The 19582-nt window shown below is 39.9% G+C and overlaps 2 protein-coding genes across 4 annotated transcripts in view; both read right to left on the bottom strand.

Annotated features, from left to right (window-relative positions):
• Tsg101 (tumor susceptibility 101) overlaps positions 1–3491 on the bottom strand; it is a 32137-nt gene extending 28646 nt beyond the window's left edge. The window contains exon 1 of the mRNA XM_090348023.1: positions 3340–3491. Within this exon, the coding sequence (XP_090204149.1) occupies positions 3340–3381 (42 nt within the window). The 5' untranslated portion in view covers positions 3382–3491. The remainder of the gene's footprint in view (positions 1–3339) is intronic.
• A 4969-nt stretch (positions 3492–8460) lies between these two features.
• Uevld (UEV and lactate/malate dehyrogenase domains) overlaps positions 8461–19582 on the bottom strand; it is a 38370-nt gene continuing 27248 nt past the window's right edge. For 2 of the 3 annotated variants that reach the window (XM_090348019.1, XM_090348022.1), the window contains 3 exons: positions 13975–14038; positions 10181–10304; positions 8461–8750 (listed from right to left, as the gene is read on the bottom strand). In XM_090348019.1, the coding sequence (XP_090204145.1) occupies positions 8583–8750; positions 10181–10304; positions 13975–14038 (356 nt within the window). In that variant the 3' untranslated portion in view covers positions 8461–8582. The remainder of the gene's footprint in view (positions 8751–10180; positions 10305–13974; positions 14039–19582) is intronic. The other variant, XM_090348020.1, reaches the window with a different exon arrangement.

The following is a 19582-nucleotide window of genomic DNA, read 5'->3' as shown; positions in this document are numbered from 1 at the left end:
CATTTTCTTCATGGCACTCTTCTTAAAACTGTTTTCACTGATTATTAACATAATTAGTCTAGAAAGACAAACTTTTATTTCATTTCTGTTATCCAACTGAACTCTTTAAAGCAACTCATCTCCATTTTCTCTTTTCTGGGCAACTTAAAAGATACCACTCAAACTTTTTTTTTTTTTGGGGTGGGTCATGGAGCTTGAACTCTGGGTCTGGGTATTGTTCCTGAGCTCTTCAGCTCAAGGCAATTGCCCTACATCTTGAGCCACAACCCCACTTCCCATTTTCTAGTGATTAATTGGAGATAAGAGTCTCTCGGACGTAGTGCAGGACTGGCTTTGAACCATGATCCTCGCCTCCTGAGTAGCTAGGATATTACAGGTGTGAGCCACTGCGCCCGGCTCAATTTTTTTGCTGTTATTTTTGTTTGTTCATTTGAGACAGCCCTCATTAGATCATCAAGGTTATCAATATCTGTTAAGAGGGACGCAATTAATTTTTTTTTGGGGGGGGGGGCAGTCCTGGGTCTTGAACTCAGGGTCTAAGCAATGTCCTTGGGCTTTCTCAAGGCTAGAGTTCTACATTTGAGCCATAGCACCACTTCTGGCTTTTTCTATGCATGTGGTACTAAGGAATCACACCTGGGTCTTCATGCATGCTAGGCAAGCACTCTCACCAGGCCAAACTCCTGGCCCAGTTGGCTTGTTATTGATTTGATAGCCAAAGCCCGTTATTGATTTGATATCCTCTGCTTGTCTTCCTCTTCTCTGTGGCTATTCCTTCTCATTGTTTTCAATGCTTCTTCTTTTTCTCCTTATCAGTTAATGTTACTGAACTCCAAAGCTCACTCCTTGGCACTCCTGTTTTATCTAAATTCCATCTTTTTTGGTGGTTTATATTTTAAAATGCCATTTATAAATTGAAAACTTCATAGTTTGGAGATAGATGCTGGTGGCTCACCCCTGTAATTCAGATATCAGGAGGCTGAGATCTGAAGAACCCTGTTCAAAGCCAGACCAGGGCAGGAAAGTCTACAAGACTCATCTCCAATCAATCACCAAAATGTCTGAAGTGGTAGAGTACAAGCCTTGAGTGAAAAGAACTGACAGAGTGAGATTTTGAGTTCAAGCCTCAGCACCAACAGAAAAATAACTTTCTAGTCGGAGCCTCTTTCCTGATATTCATTTCTATTTTTACCTACTTTGGTGAACCTCAGTTTGAAAATATACCTGGAAAATTCTTGAAGTAAACAACTAGTAAGTTTTAGTTTGCACGCAGTTCCTTATAGATAAATACTATGTTGAAATCTTATATTGTCCCACCAAGGAAATGAATCATTGCTTTGCCCAGAATACACATACTATGTATGTTACCCAGCCTGTTAGTGACCAGAGATACAACAATTCCAGTGTTCATGTATATGAATTCTTATTTTATCTGGGCGAGGTGTCACAAACCAGTAATCCTAGTTACTCAGGAGGCTTGATCTGAGGATCAAGGTTCAAAAGGACTTGAGACTCTTATCTCCAATTAACCTCTAGAAAACAGGAAGTGGGGCTTAGCTCAAGGGTAGGGGTGGTAGCCTTGAGATGAAGAGCTCAAGAACAGTCCCCAGGTTGAGTTCAAGCCCTGTGACCCACAAAAAAAAAAAAAAAGAACTCTATAGGGTTCAGTAGCATCTAGTTTCAGGAACCCTATGTGGGTTTTGAAATACATTCCTATATATGAGTGAGATGTGCTGTATATACAATTACAAATTTGGTATCTCTAGTTGGATATCTAATGAATGTCAAACTAAATATTTACAAAACTGGATTCCTTACTCCCCCCTCAAATTTACTTCCACCCACACCTTTCCATCTGTTCATGCCCCTCCAGGGATGCTTTCACTGGAAAAACAATCAAGTTTTTTTTATCTGGTCGCGATGGTTCACGCCTGTAATCCTAGCTACTCAAGAAGCTAAGATCTGAGGATTGTAGTTTAAAGCCAGCCCAAGCACTAAAGAACTGGAGGCTCTTATCTACAATTAACCTCTAGAAAACTGGGAAGTGGGGTTGAGGCTCAAGGGTTAAGGAGGTAGCCTGGAGCTGAGGAGCTCAGGGACAATGCCCAGGCCCAGGGGTACAGCGGTGCCTTGAGGTGACGAGCTCAGGGACAGTGTCCAGGCCCAGAGTTCAAGTCCCCATGACCCACATAAAACCACTAGGCCAAACTCTTGGCCCTTAAAAAGTTTTGCATACCATCATGTGCTCTCATCTTTCAAGCAATGATTCTCATTATTTTTGCCTTTTATAGAAGTATCCAAAACTAGCATGTGCAGGTGGTTCATGCCTGTAATTCTAGGGACTCATGAGACTGTGACAGAGGATTGCGGTTTGAAGCCAGCTAGGGAAATGTGTGAGATCCTTATCTCCAATTTTGCACAAAAAAAAGGGGGAAAGGGAGCTCTGCTTCAAAGAGTACTACTCTTGGGCACAAAAACTCAGGAGCAGTGCACAAGTCTTGAGTTCAAGCCCTAGGACTGGCACCCACACCTACAAAAAGTACCCAAAGCTAAGTCAAACTGGAGAAGTCAAATCTCAACCATTTTACATGCACATTATTCCAATTAGTTTTAATTACAAAAACATTAAATGAGACATTCCACTCTGCTATCAGGTGTCCCATGTGAAGTACTCAAATGAAATCGCTACACACACACACACACACACACACACACACACCAGCTGGATTCACCGAAAGCAAATTAAATATGCGTTATAAGCACTACACAATAGTTACTCTTAGTAAACCTCTGAAAGGGTAACGGAACTCTATTAATGTAGGGTAGGGAGGGACTAGCATTCCGGATCCTCAGGACCATTTTTACTTAATCCAGTCAATTCAAGTTTCTGGTCCCCTGCGGGCCGACGCGGAGCCGCGTGGGGAATACAAATCTGAGCGAGATCCTAAGTCTCTGGGGAGAGGCGCAGACGGACGGGTCCCTCAACTGAGGCAGAATGGAGAGCTGCCTGCGACCAGGAACCACGTACCGCCCCCTCTTTCTGCTTATAAAATGTAAGACGGAAACTCTCGCCCCACGGACAGCCGAACTCTGCCTGAGAGGAGGGCGGGCGGCGGGCGGCCTCAGCTCCGCGTCTTTGTGGATGGCTGCCGCCCCTCGCGCACCGCGCCGCGCCACCGGGGATCCTCAGGCGTCGAGCCGCCCGGGGCTCCGGGCCGTGAGGACTGCACCGGGGCTTCCGGCCCGCCGGGGAGGTCGGTGGGGCTAGACAGGTCTCAGGTCGGGGGACGGAAGGGAGCGGTGGGCACGCGCGGGGCCACGAACGCGACGCGGCCTCACCTTGGACACCATTTTCTTGAGCTGGCTCTCTGACACCGCCATGACGGCCTCCTCAACGACTCCCGTCCCCGCAGGCAGAGGGTCAGCCGCGGCGGGGCCGTCCCAGGCCGCCCCAGACAATCGCCAGCCGAGCGGCCTGCCCCCCACCCCCCCCCACCTCTCACAACAGGAAGTCAGCACCATCGCGGTACTTCCGCTTCCCGTACGTCACTTCCGGTCCCGCTTTCCGCCGGAGACTGGGGACGACCAAACGCCTCGAGAATCGGGATTTGGTGGCCGTGGGGTTCCCCGTGGGCTCCTGACCTCGTGGGTACTTGGCAAATCAGAGTGGATCCCAGAGATTAATTAGGGCAGGCTTGTTCTAAGGAGCGAAATTCTGGGCAGGGTAAGAGTGGCAGGTGTTTCTTAGTCGCCTTAGAAGTAGGTGGGGGAGAGGTAGGCGGGACTTTGGTGGAGCAGGCGGGCAGGGAGTGCTGTTGGCATAGACTTGTCCTGGTGAGAATTCATGGGCAAGTGCACTTCTAGCCCTGACTTCACTGCTCCCGATTCTAATAAGATGCATTTGAAGATGAGAAAAAATTTTCTGATGATCAGATTTTTTTTTTCCCCATCAAGTTTGAAAGTCTTAACATCTTACCTTCGCAAGGGCAAAAGGTTGGAAGCTTCCCCCCCCCCCCCCCCTCAGGAGGCCACACCGTAATGTCTTCCCCAGGATTCCTTTTCCCCGCAAAACATGTGTGCCCAGATACAGATACAAGCAGGCTGCATTCTACATTGCCTTCTGTGTACTGGCCTGACCCAACCTTTCAAGTCCTTGAAAGTAAGCTTGTTTTCAGATCTTCCTTGCCCTTCTTCAAGGGCAGGTAGGTATTCGATCTTATTTTCAATTTCTAGTTCAAATAAAGGCTCACTGAGTATAGTCACCAATATTTACTCTCACTAGCTTTATAAGCACACTGCCAGTCAAAGTATTGTAAAGCTTAGGTTCGATGATGTGAAATAGGATAGGTTTGGGTTTTAGCATAGTTCTAGTGAGAACAAGGCACTGATTCCCTTATAAAGTTAACATCTAAGTGGAGATCGTTAACTAAAGCATGCAGAAAAATCATGAGAAACACACATATAAGTTAACCCAACAGGTATCATTCTTAGATAAGTTATTTCTAATCATCTATTAGTTAACCCAAAAGATCAGTCTACTGCCCCTGCAGTTTTCTGGCTGCTGGAGAATATGGTTTTCAAAATGTTCTTAAAGCCACAACATACTTAGAAGTACCTTCAATTAGAGCAGTTCTGCTTCTGTGAAATGAAGGAGTGCTAAGTCATACATTTCTTTTTTTTTTTTTTTGCCAGTCCTGGGCTTGAGCTCAGGGCCTGAGCACTGTCCTTGGACTTCCTCAAGGCTAGAGCTCTACCACTTGAGCCTCAGCACCACTTCCAGCTTTTTTCTATGTATGTGGTACCGAGGAATCGAACCCAGTCTTCATGCATGCTAGGCAAGCACTTTAACCACTAGGCCAAACTCCCAGCCCCTAAGTCATACATTTCTTATAAAGTTTTCTTAGGCAAACATGATACCGTGTTTGTAATCCTACTAACAGAAAAGGCTAGGGCAGGATAATAAATTGGAGGACAAAAACAAATGATAAAATCTGATCTTTTCATTTTGCACATAGGCTGCTTAAAATGAAATAATTAAATGTACTGGGTGCTATGTGAATTATATGAAAGTACTCTTTAAATAAATCAGGCATTATTGGGCCGGGAGTTTGGCCTAGTGGTTAAAGTGCTTGCCTAGCATGCATGAAGACCCGGGTACGATTCCTCGGTACCACATATATAGAAAAAAAAAGCTGGAAGTGGTGCTGAGACTCAAGTGGTAGAGCTCTAGCCTTGAGAAAGTCCAAGGACAGTGGTCAGGCCCTAAGCTCAAGCCCAGGAATGGCAAAAAAATAAAATAAAATAAAAAAATAAATCAGGCATTACTAGGTCATTTTAAAAGCAAGTTTATTCTTGACATTTAAGGAAAACAATGCAAACTGAAAATAAAAAATATACCTTCTAAATCAGAAAACATTTTAACCCAAGTCCCACTAAAAATAAGAGGTACTACATGATTTTTGGAAAAAAGTTAACAGAAGCACTGTGATTGTTAAAATTACACTAAATCATAATAAGGTGGTGGCATTGGTAACTTATCACAGGAAATTTGCAACAAGTCTTGGCAATTTTAACTTTTGTAATGTTCAAGAACATTAGAAATCAGATTTTATTACCCAATTTTGAATAATCATTTATTAAAAACTAATGGTTACCTTTTCAAATAGGCAAGAGTTTTTTTTGTTTGCTCCCTCCTCCCCTCCGCTGGGAACAAACTCAGGGCTTTGGGCGTGTTGGGCACGTGCTCTACCTTATTTATATATGTTGGACACACATGTCCCAGGTAAATCTGGAAATCTTTCCAAACATTAATTTTCAGCTTTTTAAAACATGGTATATGGAATTTCACCTACTGTGCAGCATTGTAACTATCTACTATTAAGTAAACACTAGACTATTTCCTTCTACCTAGGATGCATGTATCATTGAAAAACCATTTGGCCTCTATTTCTATAGCCAGATTTGGATTTACCTGTTGTATGCCTCTAAAACTTATTGGACTTCTTTACAGTACTTACTATACTTACAACTGTACATTTGTACCTGCTGTATAATAAACTCCTATTAAGTACTAGCTGAATGATTATAAATAAACATCTGCATCAGTATCTATCCCATCCACTGTTTCCTGAGGATATATCTCATAAGACATAGAATAAATTTTTCCAAACACTTAAAAAAAATAAAGTAAGCTATTATTTATACCAGGCACTGGTGGCTCATGCTATTGAGAAAGCTGAGATCTGAGGATTACAGTTCAAAGCCAGCCCGGGCAGGAAAGAGCATGAAACTTATCCCCAATAAATTACTCAAAAAAGCTGAAGTGGCACTGTGGTTCAAGTGGTAGAACACTAGCAGTAAGCAAAAAAGAGCTCAAGCACAGAGCCCAGGTCCTGAGTTCAAGTCCAGGACTGGCAAAAATAAAGAAAAAAATAAGTCACTACGGAGAATAAAACTTTTCATAGTACTCAAAACCCCAACTTTGGGGTCTTGTGATAATTATTTGCTGTTAGGTCTTTTTCCCTTTTTGGTTGAGGTTGCATGGATCTGTAATGTCCCTTTAAATTCCATAAGAACTTAGATACTAAACCTCAGCTTTCTCCTTAATAAAGTAATGATGGAAATGGTGTCTACCTCAGTGGATTATTTTGAGGCTACAACACATAAAGTACTAAGCACAATGCCTGGCACAGAAAAGCACTGATGTTAACAGTTAAAATACTTGTGTGTCACAACAATACTAACAGTATCTTTTACATATAAAAATATTGTCCTACAAGTAAATCATATACATGCTAAGTGATTTTTTCTGCAATGATTAAAGGATTTTTCTCAGAAACCACCTCTCCATTCAACCTCTCCCTTAATAACAAGGCTTTCCATACACATTTTTACTAATATTACAGTGAATCTGTGACATGGAAATCTTAAAGATCCCAAGAAGAGGTAATATAACATTTCAAAAAAGGAATTTCCCTAAAAATCAAATTATATGTAATGTTTTCTTTATATGCTGAAATGTTTTTTCTTACTATTTTCACTTATATTTTATTATTTTACTATTTAAATAGGCAGTTTAATTTTTTTTTGCTAGTCATGGGGACTGAACTCAGGACCTGCGCACTGTCCTTCGTCTTTCTCAAGACTAGAACTTTACCACGTGAACCACAGACCCACTTCCAGCTTTTTTCTATGAATGTGGTATCAAGGAATGGAACCTGGGTCTTTGTGCATGCTAAGCAAGCACTCTTACCACTAGGACAAATTCCTGGCCAGTTTTAAATTATTATAAAAGAAATATAAAATTCTTTTTTTTTATTGCCAGTCCTGGGCCTTGAACTCAGGGGTCTGAGCATTATCCTTGGGCTTTCTCAAGGCTAGAGCTCTACCACTTGAGCCACAGCACCACTTCCAGATTTTTCTATGTATGTGGTACCAAGGAATCTAACTTGGGTCTTCGTGCATGCTAGGCAAGCACTCAACACTAGGCTAAATTCCAGGCCTATGAAATTCTTTTCTAAGCACCTAAGGCTCACATCTGTGATCACAGCTACTCAGAAGGCTGAGAAATTAAGATCACTATTCAAAGCCAGCCTGGCAGACAAAAGCTGGAAATGGAGGTATGGCTTAAGTGGTAAAGTGTCAGCCGTGAACAGAAAAGCCAAGGGGGATGTCAAAGACCTTAAGTTCAAGCTCCAGTATAAAAAATAATAATATCAAATTAAAATTGTTTTCTGCAGATTGTTGTTGTTTGTAGACGTACTGGGGTTTAACCTTAGAACTTTATGTATGCTATGCTCTGCCCCTTGAGCTACTCAACTAGTCCCTCTTTTCTAGCTTTTTGGCAGCTAATGAATTTGAAGAATGAAAATTAAATACTTTGCCAACTGGATTTTGCAAAAGAAATAGTAATACCTTAAGCTATGAATATCTGGAATGTGTACCTAGTATCGATCTTATAAGGCCCGTTCTAGTCTTCCTGCTTATGTTTATTATAAATGTTAAAGAGCAATAGTTTAAAATGTATTTCTTACAGGACATTTCTAAAGTGCTAAATGTGCACTTCAAAATTATGTATACTGAAGAATAATATTTATCTCTGTTGTAGGTTAAAGAACAACAGAGGAAGGGGCCTTGTGGCTCAAGTGGTAGAATGTTAGCCTTGAGCTGAAGCCTCTAGGACAGCAGCCATGCCCAAAGTCCATGACTGACCCCCCCCCCCAACCCCCTTCAAAAAAAAAAGAACAGTTATGTTAAGAATTCCAAGGACAGGGAGGGGGCAGGAGAGGAAATGGGACAATAACATGAGAAGGGTATCATTATATGAGAAATAATGCACCTACTATCTGGCAAATGTAACTGTAACCCCTCTATACATTACCCCGACAATAAAAGAAAAAAAAAAACCCAAAGAAAATTAGGTTTTTAACTTTAACTTCTTAAAGACTCAAATTGAAAAGCTACCAAGAAACCATCTACCTTAACCAAGCAAGGATAAGTAAAGATACAGAACTTCTCAAATTTATCTGTGCTGGCAAAATTAAATGACTTTTCTTTCCTTTTATGTAACTATTACTTGAGAATCAAAGTTTTAACTGTTGTTGGAGACCATGGATTGTGGATGCACTGCTTTGCAGTTTCTCAGCTACTGTGTCTTCTTTCATTGTGTTTCTTATCACTTCAGAGACCCCAGTGGCTCCAAGTATGCAAGGCAGACTTAAAAACACTTCACTATGTATGTCACAATATCCCTGAAATGAAAAGAATAGGGGTTATAATAGTCATTGTACAAAGTAATACCATATTATTTTATCATTCATTCATATATTTGAACAGTCTTGCTATGTAGTTCTGGCCGGCCTTCAACTCACAATGTAGCTGATGTTGGCAGTGAACTTGAGATTTCCTGCCTTAGGCTCTTATCACTAGAATTATAGTTGTATACTACCATACCTGGTTTCATTACTTTTTTTTTTTTTGTCTGTACTGAGTTTAAACTCAGGGCTGGGGGCTATCCCTGAGCTTTTTTGCTCAAAACTAGTGCTCTATCTCTTTGAACCACAGTGGCACTTCTGGTTTCCCAGTAGTTAATTGGAGATAAGAGTCTTAGGTACTCTTCTGCCTTGTCTGTTTTTGAACTGCAATCTTCAGATCTCAGCATTCTGAGTAAGATTATAGGCATGAATCACTGGCACCCAGCTATTTACCTATTTTTTAAGCTCAAATTCTTTTTTTTTTTTTTTTTTTTTTGCCAGTCCTGGGCATGAACTCAGGGCCTGAGCACTGTCCCTGGATTTTCTCAAGGATAGGGCTCTACCACTTGAGCCACAGCACCATTTCTGGCTTTTTGCTATATATGTGGTACCGAGGAATCAAACTTGGGTCTTTGTGCATGCTAGGCAAGCACTCTACCATTAGGCCAAACTCCCGGCTCCTAAACTCAAATTCTTACTTCAGAAAAAAAAATTGAGGCATAGTAAGAACTTAGCTAAAGATATTTGTCGGTAGGTAAACTAGCTGCCTGTGGATTGGGAGCTAAGAAAAATGAATGGACAGAGTGGATTCCTTGGGGCGTGGGCAGAGTAGGTGTTTGGGCAGTCAAATACTACTGTTGTTGTGCTGGTTCTGGGACTTGAACTCAGGGGCTGAGAGCTGTCCCTTAGCCTTTTTTGCTCGAGGCTAATACACTACCACTTAAGCCACAACTCCACTTATGGCCTTTTGGTGATTAATTGGAGTTACGAGTCTCATGAATTTTCCTGCCCAGGATGGCTTTGAACTTCAACTCTCAGCCTCCTGAGTAGCTAGGATTACAGAAATGAGCCACCAACACCTGGCAAGTATAATAACTTCTTTCCACATTGTATTTCCCTGCTTGAAAATTCTTATATTTTCAAAAATATTTGACTATACATTTACAGAGTTTATGTCCTGAATAAAATGGCAAAAAGAAACTGGAGAAGCAGGCCAAAAACCAGCTTACACAACCTAGCATATCAATTTAGGGTGAGTTGGCAGGCTTCTGTGACAAAAGACAACCTGAAGTTCACTGTATATACAAACACTTCTTGATGAATCTCAAAAAAATTATGAAGTGAGAGGGAAATTGGGAATAAGTCTAGACTTTCCATAGCTTTATTAATATGAAAGGTCAAAATACAAGAGAGCAAATGACTGTTACCTTTGCTAAAACGGACACAGAATGTACTTTCTTTTTATTGTTCACAATGCTGTCAACCAGGTCAGCCACTGACAGTCCCACAGACCATGATCTTTGACCTTTTACCCTTAATAGTTCCATAGCTCTAGATTACAAAGAGACAAAATCTCAGTAAATGTCCAAAATATATGCTATTTAATTTACTTTAAGGTATTACATAGTTTGTTATGAAAATAAGTTATACATCAATTATTAGGATGGAATACAGATAACAAACCTTTTAAACAAGCTTTTCTTAAAATGTTGGATGTATACTTCAGAGAAAAAACATAAATACCAGGGCTGGGAGTTTGGCCTAGTGGTAGAGTGCTTGCCTAGCATGCACGAAGACCAGGTTCGATTCCTCAGTACCACATACATAAGAAAAAGCTGCAAGGGGTGTTGAGTCTCAAGTAGAGTCCTAGCCTTGAGGAAAAAGCCCAAGGACAGTGCTCAGGTCCTGAGCGCAAGCCCAGGACTGGCAAAAAGGAAACACAAATACCTTAATAACAGACGTTCCCTGGCACTTCTTGTTATTATTTTTTATTGTTACTATAAAGGTGCTGTACAGAGGGGTTATATAAGTCAGGTAATGAGTACATTTCTTTCCATTTTTTTCCCTCCTGAGCCCCTCCCACAAGTTGCAAAGTTCATTTTTAACAGTGTCTAGTGAGTATCACTGTTGCATTTGTTCACCCTTGTCCTACCATTTCTTTGCTCCCCAGTGCCCTCCCTCAAACACATAAAAGGTACAGAAATCAAAAACAGCGACAAAGGAGAGAAAAAAAAAAAACAAGCAAAATAACATAAAACTCCTTGTTTCCATTTCTTGGAATTCATTTTGACAAATTTAATTTTATATGAGCATATGCCCATAACTAATGAGACTGTGAATATTTAAAACATCAAATACTAGTTTAGCTTATCAATTCTGGCAAAAAATTAAAATGACTGGTAACTAAGAAGCTACAGATAGGTTTTTTATTTTTGTTTGTTTGTTTTAATGGGTCATGGGGCTTGAACTTTAGGGCCCTGTCCCTGAGTTCTTCAGCTGAAGACTACCGACCTACCCCTGGAGCCACAGCCCCACTTCTCATTTTCTAGTGATTAATTGGAGATAAAAGTCTCAAGTTCTGGTTGGGTGTAGTGGCTTATGCCTGTAATCCTAGCTACTGACAAGGCTGAGCAATCTTAGGATCAAGATTCAAAGCCAGCCTGGGCACAAAAGGACCATGGAGCTGAGTTCAAGCTCCATGACCCATTAAAAAAAAAAAAAGAGTCAAGTTCTTTAGTGCCCAGGGCTGGCTTTGAACCTCAGTCCTCAGATCTCAGCCTCCTGAGTACCTAGGATTGCAGGCGTGAGCCATCATATCCCACTCAGATAGGTATTTCTTATAACTGATCTAACCTTTTAGGAAGATTTGGCAGGATCTGATCTAGAAATTCCTCTTCTAGGAGTTTATCTTAAAATAAAATGCTCAAATGTATAGACTCAAATATTTGGAAACAATAATCAAAGGAGACTTGTTCAATCACTACCAAATTCAGTATCATATAGCTAATATGAAAAGATACCCATGGGGGGGGAGGGAAATGGGTACCAAGACATGTGAAAGGGTATCAATGTACGTGAATTAATGCACCTTCTATCTGGCAAATATCATGTAACCCTTTTACTAATTACAATAAAAAAAATGCAAAAAAAAAAAGAAAAGATACCCAGATTTATCATTAAGGAAGCATGTTGCAAGATAGTATGAATAGCATGAATATATTATAAGAAATAATATATTTATAGAAGTTTTGAAAACAAACCAGATGAGATATGAACAATAATTTTTATGGTTTGTATTTTCACATCACTGTGGTTTCAGTGTCACATAATAAAAAAAAATCTCTATTCTCAGTGGTGGAAATTTAGTTTTGAAACCTTTAACTTGTGATTTTTAGATTGTAACAAGTGGAAAGAATGCTTCTTTTCTCATTGAGAATAGTATATAATTTTTTTTTTTGCATTTGAAAACTTTTTTGATCTGTTTTGGTGGTACTGGGGATTAAACCCAAGGCCTGGAACATGGTAAACATATATATGTTTTACTACTGAGCTATACTGCCTATAGTTTTTTTTTTTAAAGAAACAAATGCAAATTTTTGTTTAATTTGTATTTTTATAAAAAGACTGTATGGTTTATACAGTTTGTAGGGCTTGAACTCAGGGCCTGGATGCTGTCCCTGAACCTCATTATGCTCAAGGCCTGCACTCTACCACTTGAGCCATAGCACTACTTCCAGTTTTTGATTGGTTAATTGGAGTAAGAGTGTCACAGGGACTTTTCTGTCCCGGCTGGCTTCGAATCATGATCTTCAGATTTCAGTCTCCTAAGTAGCTAGGATTACAGACATGAGCTGCCAGCACCTGGCTATTCCTGAGCTTATTTTGCTCAAGGCTAGCACTTTACCACTTGAGCCAAAGCACCATTTCTAGCTTTTTATGTTTGTGGTTCTGAAGAATCAAACCCATGGATTTATGCATGCTAGACATGTACTCTACCACTAAGCCACATTCTGAGCCCTGAACAATAAATTTAAAAGGAGTTCCCTTCAGAAGATAGAATTACCCCAGCTTTTTACTATATAGATCCTGCAGCATGGATTTATGCATGCTAGGCACGCATTCTATCACTAAGCCACATTCTAAGCCCTGAACAATGAATTTAAAAGGAGTTCCCTCTAGAAGACAGAATTACCCCAGCTTTTTGCTATATAGATCCTACAGCACTTGAAGTTTTAAAATTACTTTTTTTTTTTAAACAAATGGCTTGGGTTTTAGGTGAGGTCTAAAGACTAGTAGAGTCACAACTCTACTTCTGAAGTTCAATGGAGATAAGGGTCTTATGGACTTTCTTGTTCAGGTTGGCTTTAAACTGCAATCCTGAGATCTCAGCTTCCTGAGTAGAAAGGACTACAAGCTTGGACCTATATTCTTTCTATAAAAATACAAATTAAACAAACATTTGCACTTGTTTCTTTAAAAAAAAAAACTATAGGCATTATAGCTCAGTAGTAAAGCATATATATGTTTACCATGTTTCCAGGCCTTGGGTTTAATCTCCAGTACCAACAAAACAGAACAAAAAAGTTACAAATGCAAGAACGTTATATACTATTCTCAATAAGAAAGGAAGCATTCTTTCCACTTGTTACGGTCTAAAAATCACAAGTAAAAGGTTTCAAAGCTAAATTTCCACCACTGAGAATTCAGATTTTTTTTTTATTATGTGGCACTGAAACCACAAGTGATGTGGAAATATGCACATGTAAATCCAACCTGGGGAAACACAGAACCTGGAAGACCTCACAATATGGAAGACTGCAAACAGCAAGAATCTGTAGATTATACACTTGCCTTCTTGAACATATAAAATTACATTTATTCACATTAGACTGATTTGAAAATGTATTTGTGTGATTAGTATATTTCCTAAGGGCAAATTTCTTCTACATTAAGAAAACCGCTATGAAGAAATTTTGGGGAAAATGAATGACTATAAGAAGAGTCTCAATAAGGAAAATGTTCTGTTCTTTACATGTCAGTTGGACGAGTTTACAAAGTAATTTTAGATCCGCCATAAGGTAAGAAATCAGACTATACAACATTCTCCCTTATGCTTAGGAATTTATGCATACTAGGTAGTTTTTGTTAACAGAAGCCTGATAAGCACATGCTGTGTAAACACCTGTAATTTGTAGTTGGATTTGTGCAAATTTGCAGTTACCTGTTAGACAGTTGAGCCTGAGAGCTATGACTCATTCCTTCTTCTTGGCCACCCCATGTAGGCACTAAAAATTAAATGAAAAATTAATTTTACTTTGTCAGTGATTCTCTTAGCATTAAGATGTGATAAATGGTCTTTTGCAGTCAAAGATACCTAAATTAACCCTTTTAAATAAGTATGAGTCCTTCTAGCAAGTCGTTTTCAACTGATGGAAAATTGCTGAGAAAAATTTTGAACTACTATCACCCCAAAATGCCATTCCCAGTCTACTTGTAATCTTAATCTGTTTTCTTGATGTAACCTTATCTGTTTTCTTGCATCAAGAATAGTTTCACAGCAGCCATTTTACTGTTCAACAGGAACAGCTGTTTCCTCAGCAGGCTGCATATAACAGGCCACTAAATGCTGCAAGCACTTGGCATTTGTCCTGTTGGGAATTGCACTGAGCTAATTTCTTCCAACAGGGGAAAAACAATTTAGTAGCCTTCAGTGTTAGGATAGAAACTTCATAATGAGCATTTTCTGGGCCACCCATGTTCTCTCACAACACCACTTATAAAATATTTCACAGCTGTGGACACAAACTGGATATTCAGGGTTGGAGTGGTGCTAGGACTGAACCCAGGGCCTTGTGCATGCCAGGCACTCATTCTTCCATTGAGCTGCAATCCTGGCTCTCACAAATTGGTTATTTATATGACATGTTAAATATTAAGTGGAAATTGTCAGTTACATTTTGAAACCATTTCAATATTTCTCATCTACATGAAAACATCCTTTGGTACAAATTCGTGATTGGGTAAGCAAAGCAAAAATACATTTGGCTATAAGAATAGTGTATGTTTAAGGGCTGGGCGAGGTGGCTCAGGCCTGTAGTTCTAACTACTCAGGAGGCTGAGATCTGAGGACCACAATTCAAAGCCAGCCTGGGCACTAAAGTCAGAGAGACTCTTATCTCTAATTAACCACTAGGAAACCAGAAGTGGCATTGTGGCTCAAGGAGTAGGGCAGTAGCCTTAAGCTGAAGAGCTCATGGACAGCGCCCAAGCCCAGAGTTCAAGCTCCACAACCGACAAAAAAAAAAAAAAAAAAAAAAAAAAAAAAATTGTATGTTTAAGGCAGAAATACTCTAAACTGAATTAAAAATTAGGCTATTTAGTGATATGTCATCAATAAAGTACAGTTTATGTATTTACATGCCTCCTTTCCTCAAATTTGACTTTGAGGTTCCATGGTGCAAGGACCATGCATTCTTCTTTCATGTTATTCTGAACATATCTTTTGTTTGCTTTGTTTTGTTTTCCAGACAAGAGTCCTGGCCCAGTCTCATGGGTGCTGGAATTACTGAAAGGTGCCACACTATACCCACACCAAAAGAAGGGTTTTAGGTTTCTTTTTTTGAAGTACTATGGATTGAACTTATACCTTTATTTTTTGAGACACGCCAGGTGTATGTGTGTATTCTGGCATTCAAGGCTGGCACTCTACAAAAGCCACAGTTCCACTTCTGTGTGGGGGTTGCTCGATCACTCCTCTTTTCCCTTTCCATTCTTCCTTCTCTCCCTCCCTCCCTCCCTCCCTTTTCCTCGTAATTGGAGATAAGAACCTCACGGACTTTTCCTGCCTGAACTACCTTAGAATCTTGATCTTTAGATCTCAGCCTCCCGAGTAACTAGGATTATAGATGTGAGCCACCAGCACACCCAGTTTTTTAAAGTCCTTTTCAGTGCTAGCTATCAAACAGATTTTTTTTTTGCCAGTCCTGGGGTTTGAACTCAGGGCCTGAGCACTGTCCTTGGGCTTTCTCAAGGCTAGTGTTCTATCACTTGAGCCACAGCACCACTTTCAGCTTTTTCTGTGTATGGAATACCATACACAGAACCATTAATAATATAACAAATTTTCAAATGATCACTAAATTACATTTCTACTTTCTCAGTGTCAACTGAAATATAGCATTACAGCTTTGAAAAGATGAAGAAAGAGAAAAACTGGGAGAAGAGTGAGGGAGGGATGACACTGACTAGAAAGAAATTACTCATCTGACAAATAACTGTAACCCCTTTGTACATAACCTTATACTAACAAAAGTAAAAATATAGAAACGATGAATAAAGTAGCATAGTAGGCACAAGACAAGGATATAAAAAATTCGAAAATTCTAAGTACTGCTGTTATCATACAGATAGATAAGATGGATAGATGGTAGCCAGGAATCTCAACATTCTTTATCTTTCTTACATATGAGACCCAATTTCTAAGAGGCATGAGAAAAGTGTTAGAGAGAAGGGGAAAGCTTCACTATGTTCAAACTTCCCTGTGACACAGTCAACAAAACTCTCAAGTAAGGGGCCAGAAGTTTGGCCTAGTGGTAGAGTGCCTGCCTAGCATGCACAAAGACCTGGGTTCAATTCCTTGGTACCTCATACATAGAAAAAGGCAGTGCTCAGGCCCTGAGCTCAAGCTCAGGACTGGCAAAAAACAAAAACAAAAACAAACAAAAAAAACCTCTCAAGTAAGTTTGGATGAAAATTGTTATTTTATTATTTTTTATGCCCAGCTTCTCAAATTTCATAAATTTATATTCATACTAGTCATTTCAAATATTGTAGCTAATCACTATCTTCTGTTTATCTCCTCAAGAGCTGGTGGTAAGAATTTTAATGAAAACTACCCATGAGATAGCATTTTATTATATAAACACCTGCCCCTTATCACAAGCAGATGGTCTTCTCTGTTCAGAGGCCTAGCCCTTACATTTCTAAGACACCACTGCAGTTACATGAAGTTTATATAGGATTTCAATACTAGCTGCAAATATCAGCACCAAACTATCTATTTGTTCTGGAATAAATGAATGGTCTTTGGTTACAATAAGGTGTTGTCAAGATCACTTATTAATTCCACAACACATGGAAGCCATTCCAAGCTCAAGGATATTAGTTTAGTTGGGTAAAGGAGCAAGTAATTAAAACACAGCATAGTAATGAAACAGACACAACTACACACCCAATAATGATTATAACACATGCATGAATATATTTAACCTTGCGTACTTCCTAGGAGTGGTGGTTCTCAAGCCTAGTCCTAAGGGTGAGCAGTAATTAGCCAATGAGTGAATGTTCAGGGAAAGAAAGCAGCAGGTGCAAAGGCAGTGAAGCAAAGAATGCAGGACCGTTATAAAGACTGCAAGCTAACCATCTAACTGGCACAGAAATGCTTGTCACATGACAGAGGATGAAAGTGAGGGAAGGAAACTGGTCCTAAAGCTTTTATATGCCACTTAGTCCTTCCTGAAGTTGTAGCTATTGTTTGTAATTGAACATTTAAAAAGAATAAATTTGGGGCTGAGAGTTTGGCCTAGTGGTAGAGTGTTTGTCTAGCATGCACGAAGACCCAGGTTCGATTCCTCGGCACCACATACATTGAAAAAAGCCAGAAATGGTGCTGTGGCTCAAGTGGCAGAATGCTAGCCTTTAGGAAAAAGTCCAAGGACAGCTCTCAGGCCCTGAGTTCAAGCCCTAGGACCGGCGAAAAAACAACAACAACAACAAAAAAAGGAAGATATAAAAAGAATAAATTTGCCTCTGAAACCTCTAGTCTTTCCTCCTCCTCCTCCTTCTTTTTGCCAGTCCTGGGACTTGAACTCAGGACCTGGGCACTGTCCTTAGACACTTTTTTGTTCAAGGCTAGCACTCTTCCACTACAGCCACAGTGCTACTATCGGCTTTTTCTGTGTATGTCCTTCTGGGGAACTCAACCCAGGGCTTCATGCATGCAAGGCAAGCACATTACCACTAGGTCATACTCCTGGCCCCTAGTCTTCCTTCCTTCCCTTCATTTTTATTTTGGGCAGTACTGGGGTACGAAGTTAAGGCTTTGTTCTTGTCTCATAGGCATTCTATAACTTGAGCCACACCCCTAGCTGTACAACTTCTGTTCTGATAAGTGTTTCCAAATTCTAACAATGTTTATTTCAAAGCACTGATATTCTTTTGCCATGTTTTTAATTGTCAAGATAACGTAAGAGGGGTTACAGTTATATTTGTCATGTAATGGATACATTACTTCTCAAACCTTGATACCTTCTCACATTTTGTCCCCCTTTCTCTCCCCCCACCTCTTCCAATCATCCTGTTTCCCCCCTTCCCTTACCTATTTCAAATAAAAAAATAAATGTATATATAATATACCAGGTAACAAAGTTAGATACAGTAACCACATGAGATTAACCATAAGTAGAGAAAAGAAATAACTTCATAGTACATTAGGAACAACAATCACCATGATTAACCTTGTTTCCATAACCTAGAGTTCATTTAGTTTAGTCTTATCCTGCATGACTATATGTACATAGCTTTTGGGCCATTATCCTCTGCTAGGAGAGTTCTAGATGTGTACTGATTATTACAAGTGAGGGAAACCTTTGAGCCTATGTTCCTTTGGGTCAGGCTTACTTCACTTAATATAATTCTTTCCAAGTCTTCCTATTTCCTTACGAATGAGGCGATGTCATTCTTTCTGATGGCATCATAGAATTCCATTGTGTATAAGTAGTACATCTTCTTGAGCCATTCAGCTCTTGAGGGGTATCTGGGTTGGTTCCACATCTTAGGTATGGTAAATAATGCTGCAATAAACATCATTGTGCTGGTAAATTTAGTATGGCCTTGTTTCTGGACATTTGGGTAAATGCCAAGGAGTGGGATTGCTGGGTGATAGGGGAGCTCTATGTTTACTCTTTTGAGGAACCTCCATACTGCTTTATAGAGTGGTTGAATGAGTTTACACTCATACCAATAGTGTACCTGTTATCCCTCCTGGCCACATTCCTGCCAGCATCTGTTGTTATTAGATTTTTTTGATAATGGCCACTCTAACTGGAATGAGGTGGAGTCTCAAAGTTGTTTTGATTTGCATTTCGTGTATGGTCAGAGATGTGGAGCATTTCTTCATGTGTCTATAGGCCATTGGAATTAATTCTAGTGCAGTGTGAAATATACGGATCCAGCTTTAGTTTCTACAGGTACTTAACCAATTCTGCCAGAACCATTTGTTGAAGAGGCTGTTTTTCTTCCATGCTATTTTTTTTGTCTTCCTTATTAAAGATTAGGAGCTATAGGTCTATGGGTTGATTTCTGGGTCTTCAATTCTGCCAGTACCAAGCTGTTTTTATTACTACAGGTAGGCATGTAATAGAGTCTGAAGTTTGGTATTGATATTCCTCCAGAGCTGTTCTTTCTGCTACGGATTGTTTTTGCTTCCTCTATTTCATTAAAGAATGACATTGGGCTGGGCACAGTGGCTCAGGACTGCTATCCTAGCTACTCAGATATAAGATCTGAGGATTATCTTTCAAAGCCAGCCTGGGCACTCAAAATTCTGTGAGACTCTTATTTCCACTTGATCACTAGAAAACTGGAAATGGTGCTGTGGCTAAAGGAGTAGGGTGGTAGCCTTGAGCTACAGAGCTCAGAGACAGCACTGAAGCCCCAGAGTTCAAGTCTCATGACAAAAAAAAAAAAAAAAAAAAGAGAAGACATTGGGCTATTAATGGGTATTACATTGAATTTGTAAATAGCCCTTCTTTTGTCGATTTCCTTTTTTT

The sequence above is a fragment of the Megascapheus bottae genome, chromosome 16, assembly GCF_031878675.1.
Source record: "Megascapheus bottae isolate mThoBot1 chromosome 16, mThoBot2.hap1, whole genome shotgun sequence".
In the NCBI taxonomy this organism is placed as follows: Eukaryota; Metazoa; Chordata; class Mammalia; order Rodentia; family Geomyidae; genus Megascapheus; species Megascapheus bottae.
The sequence above is the reverse complement of the archived record's forward strand: the minus strand, read 5'-3'. Positions and strand labels throughout refer to the sequence as shown.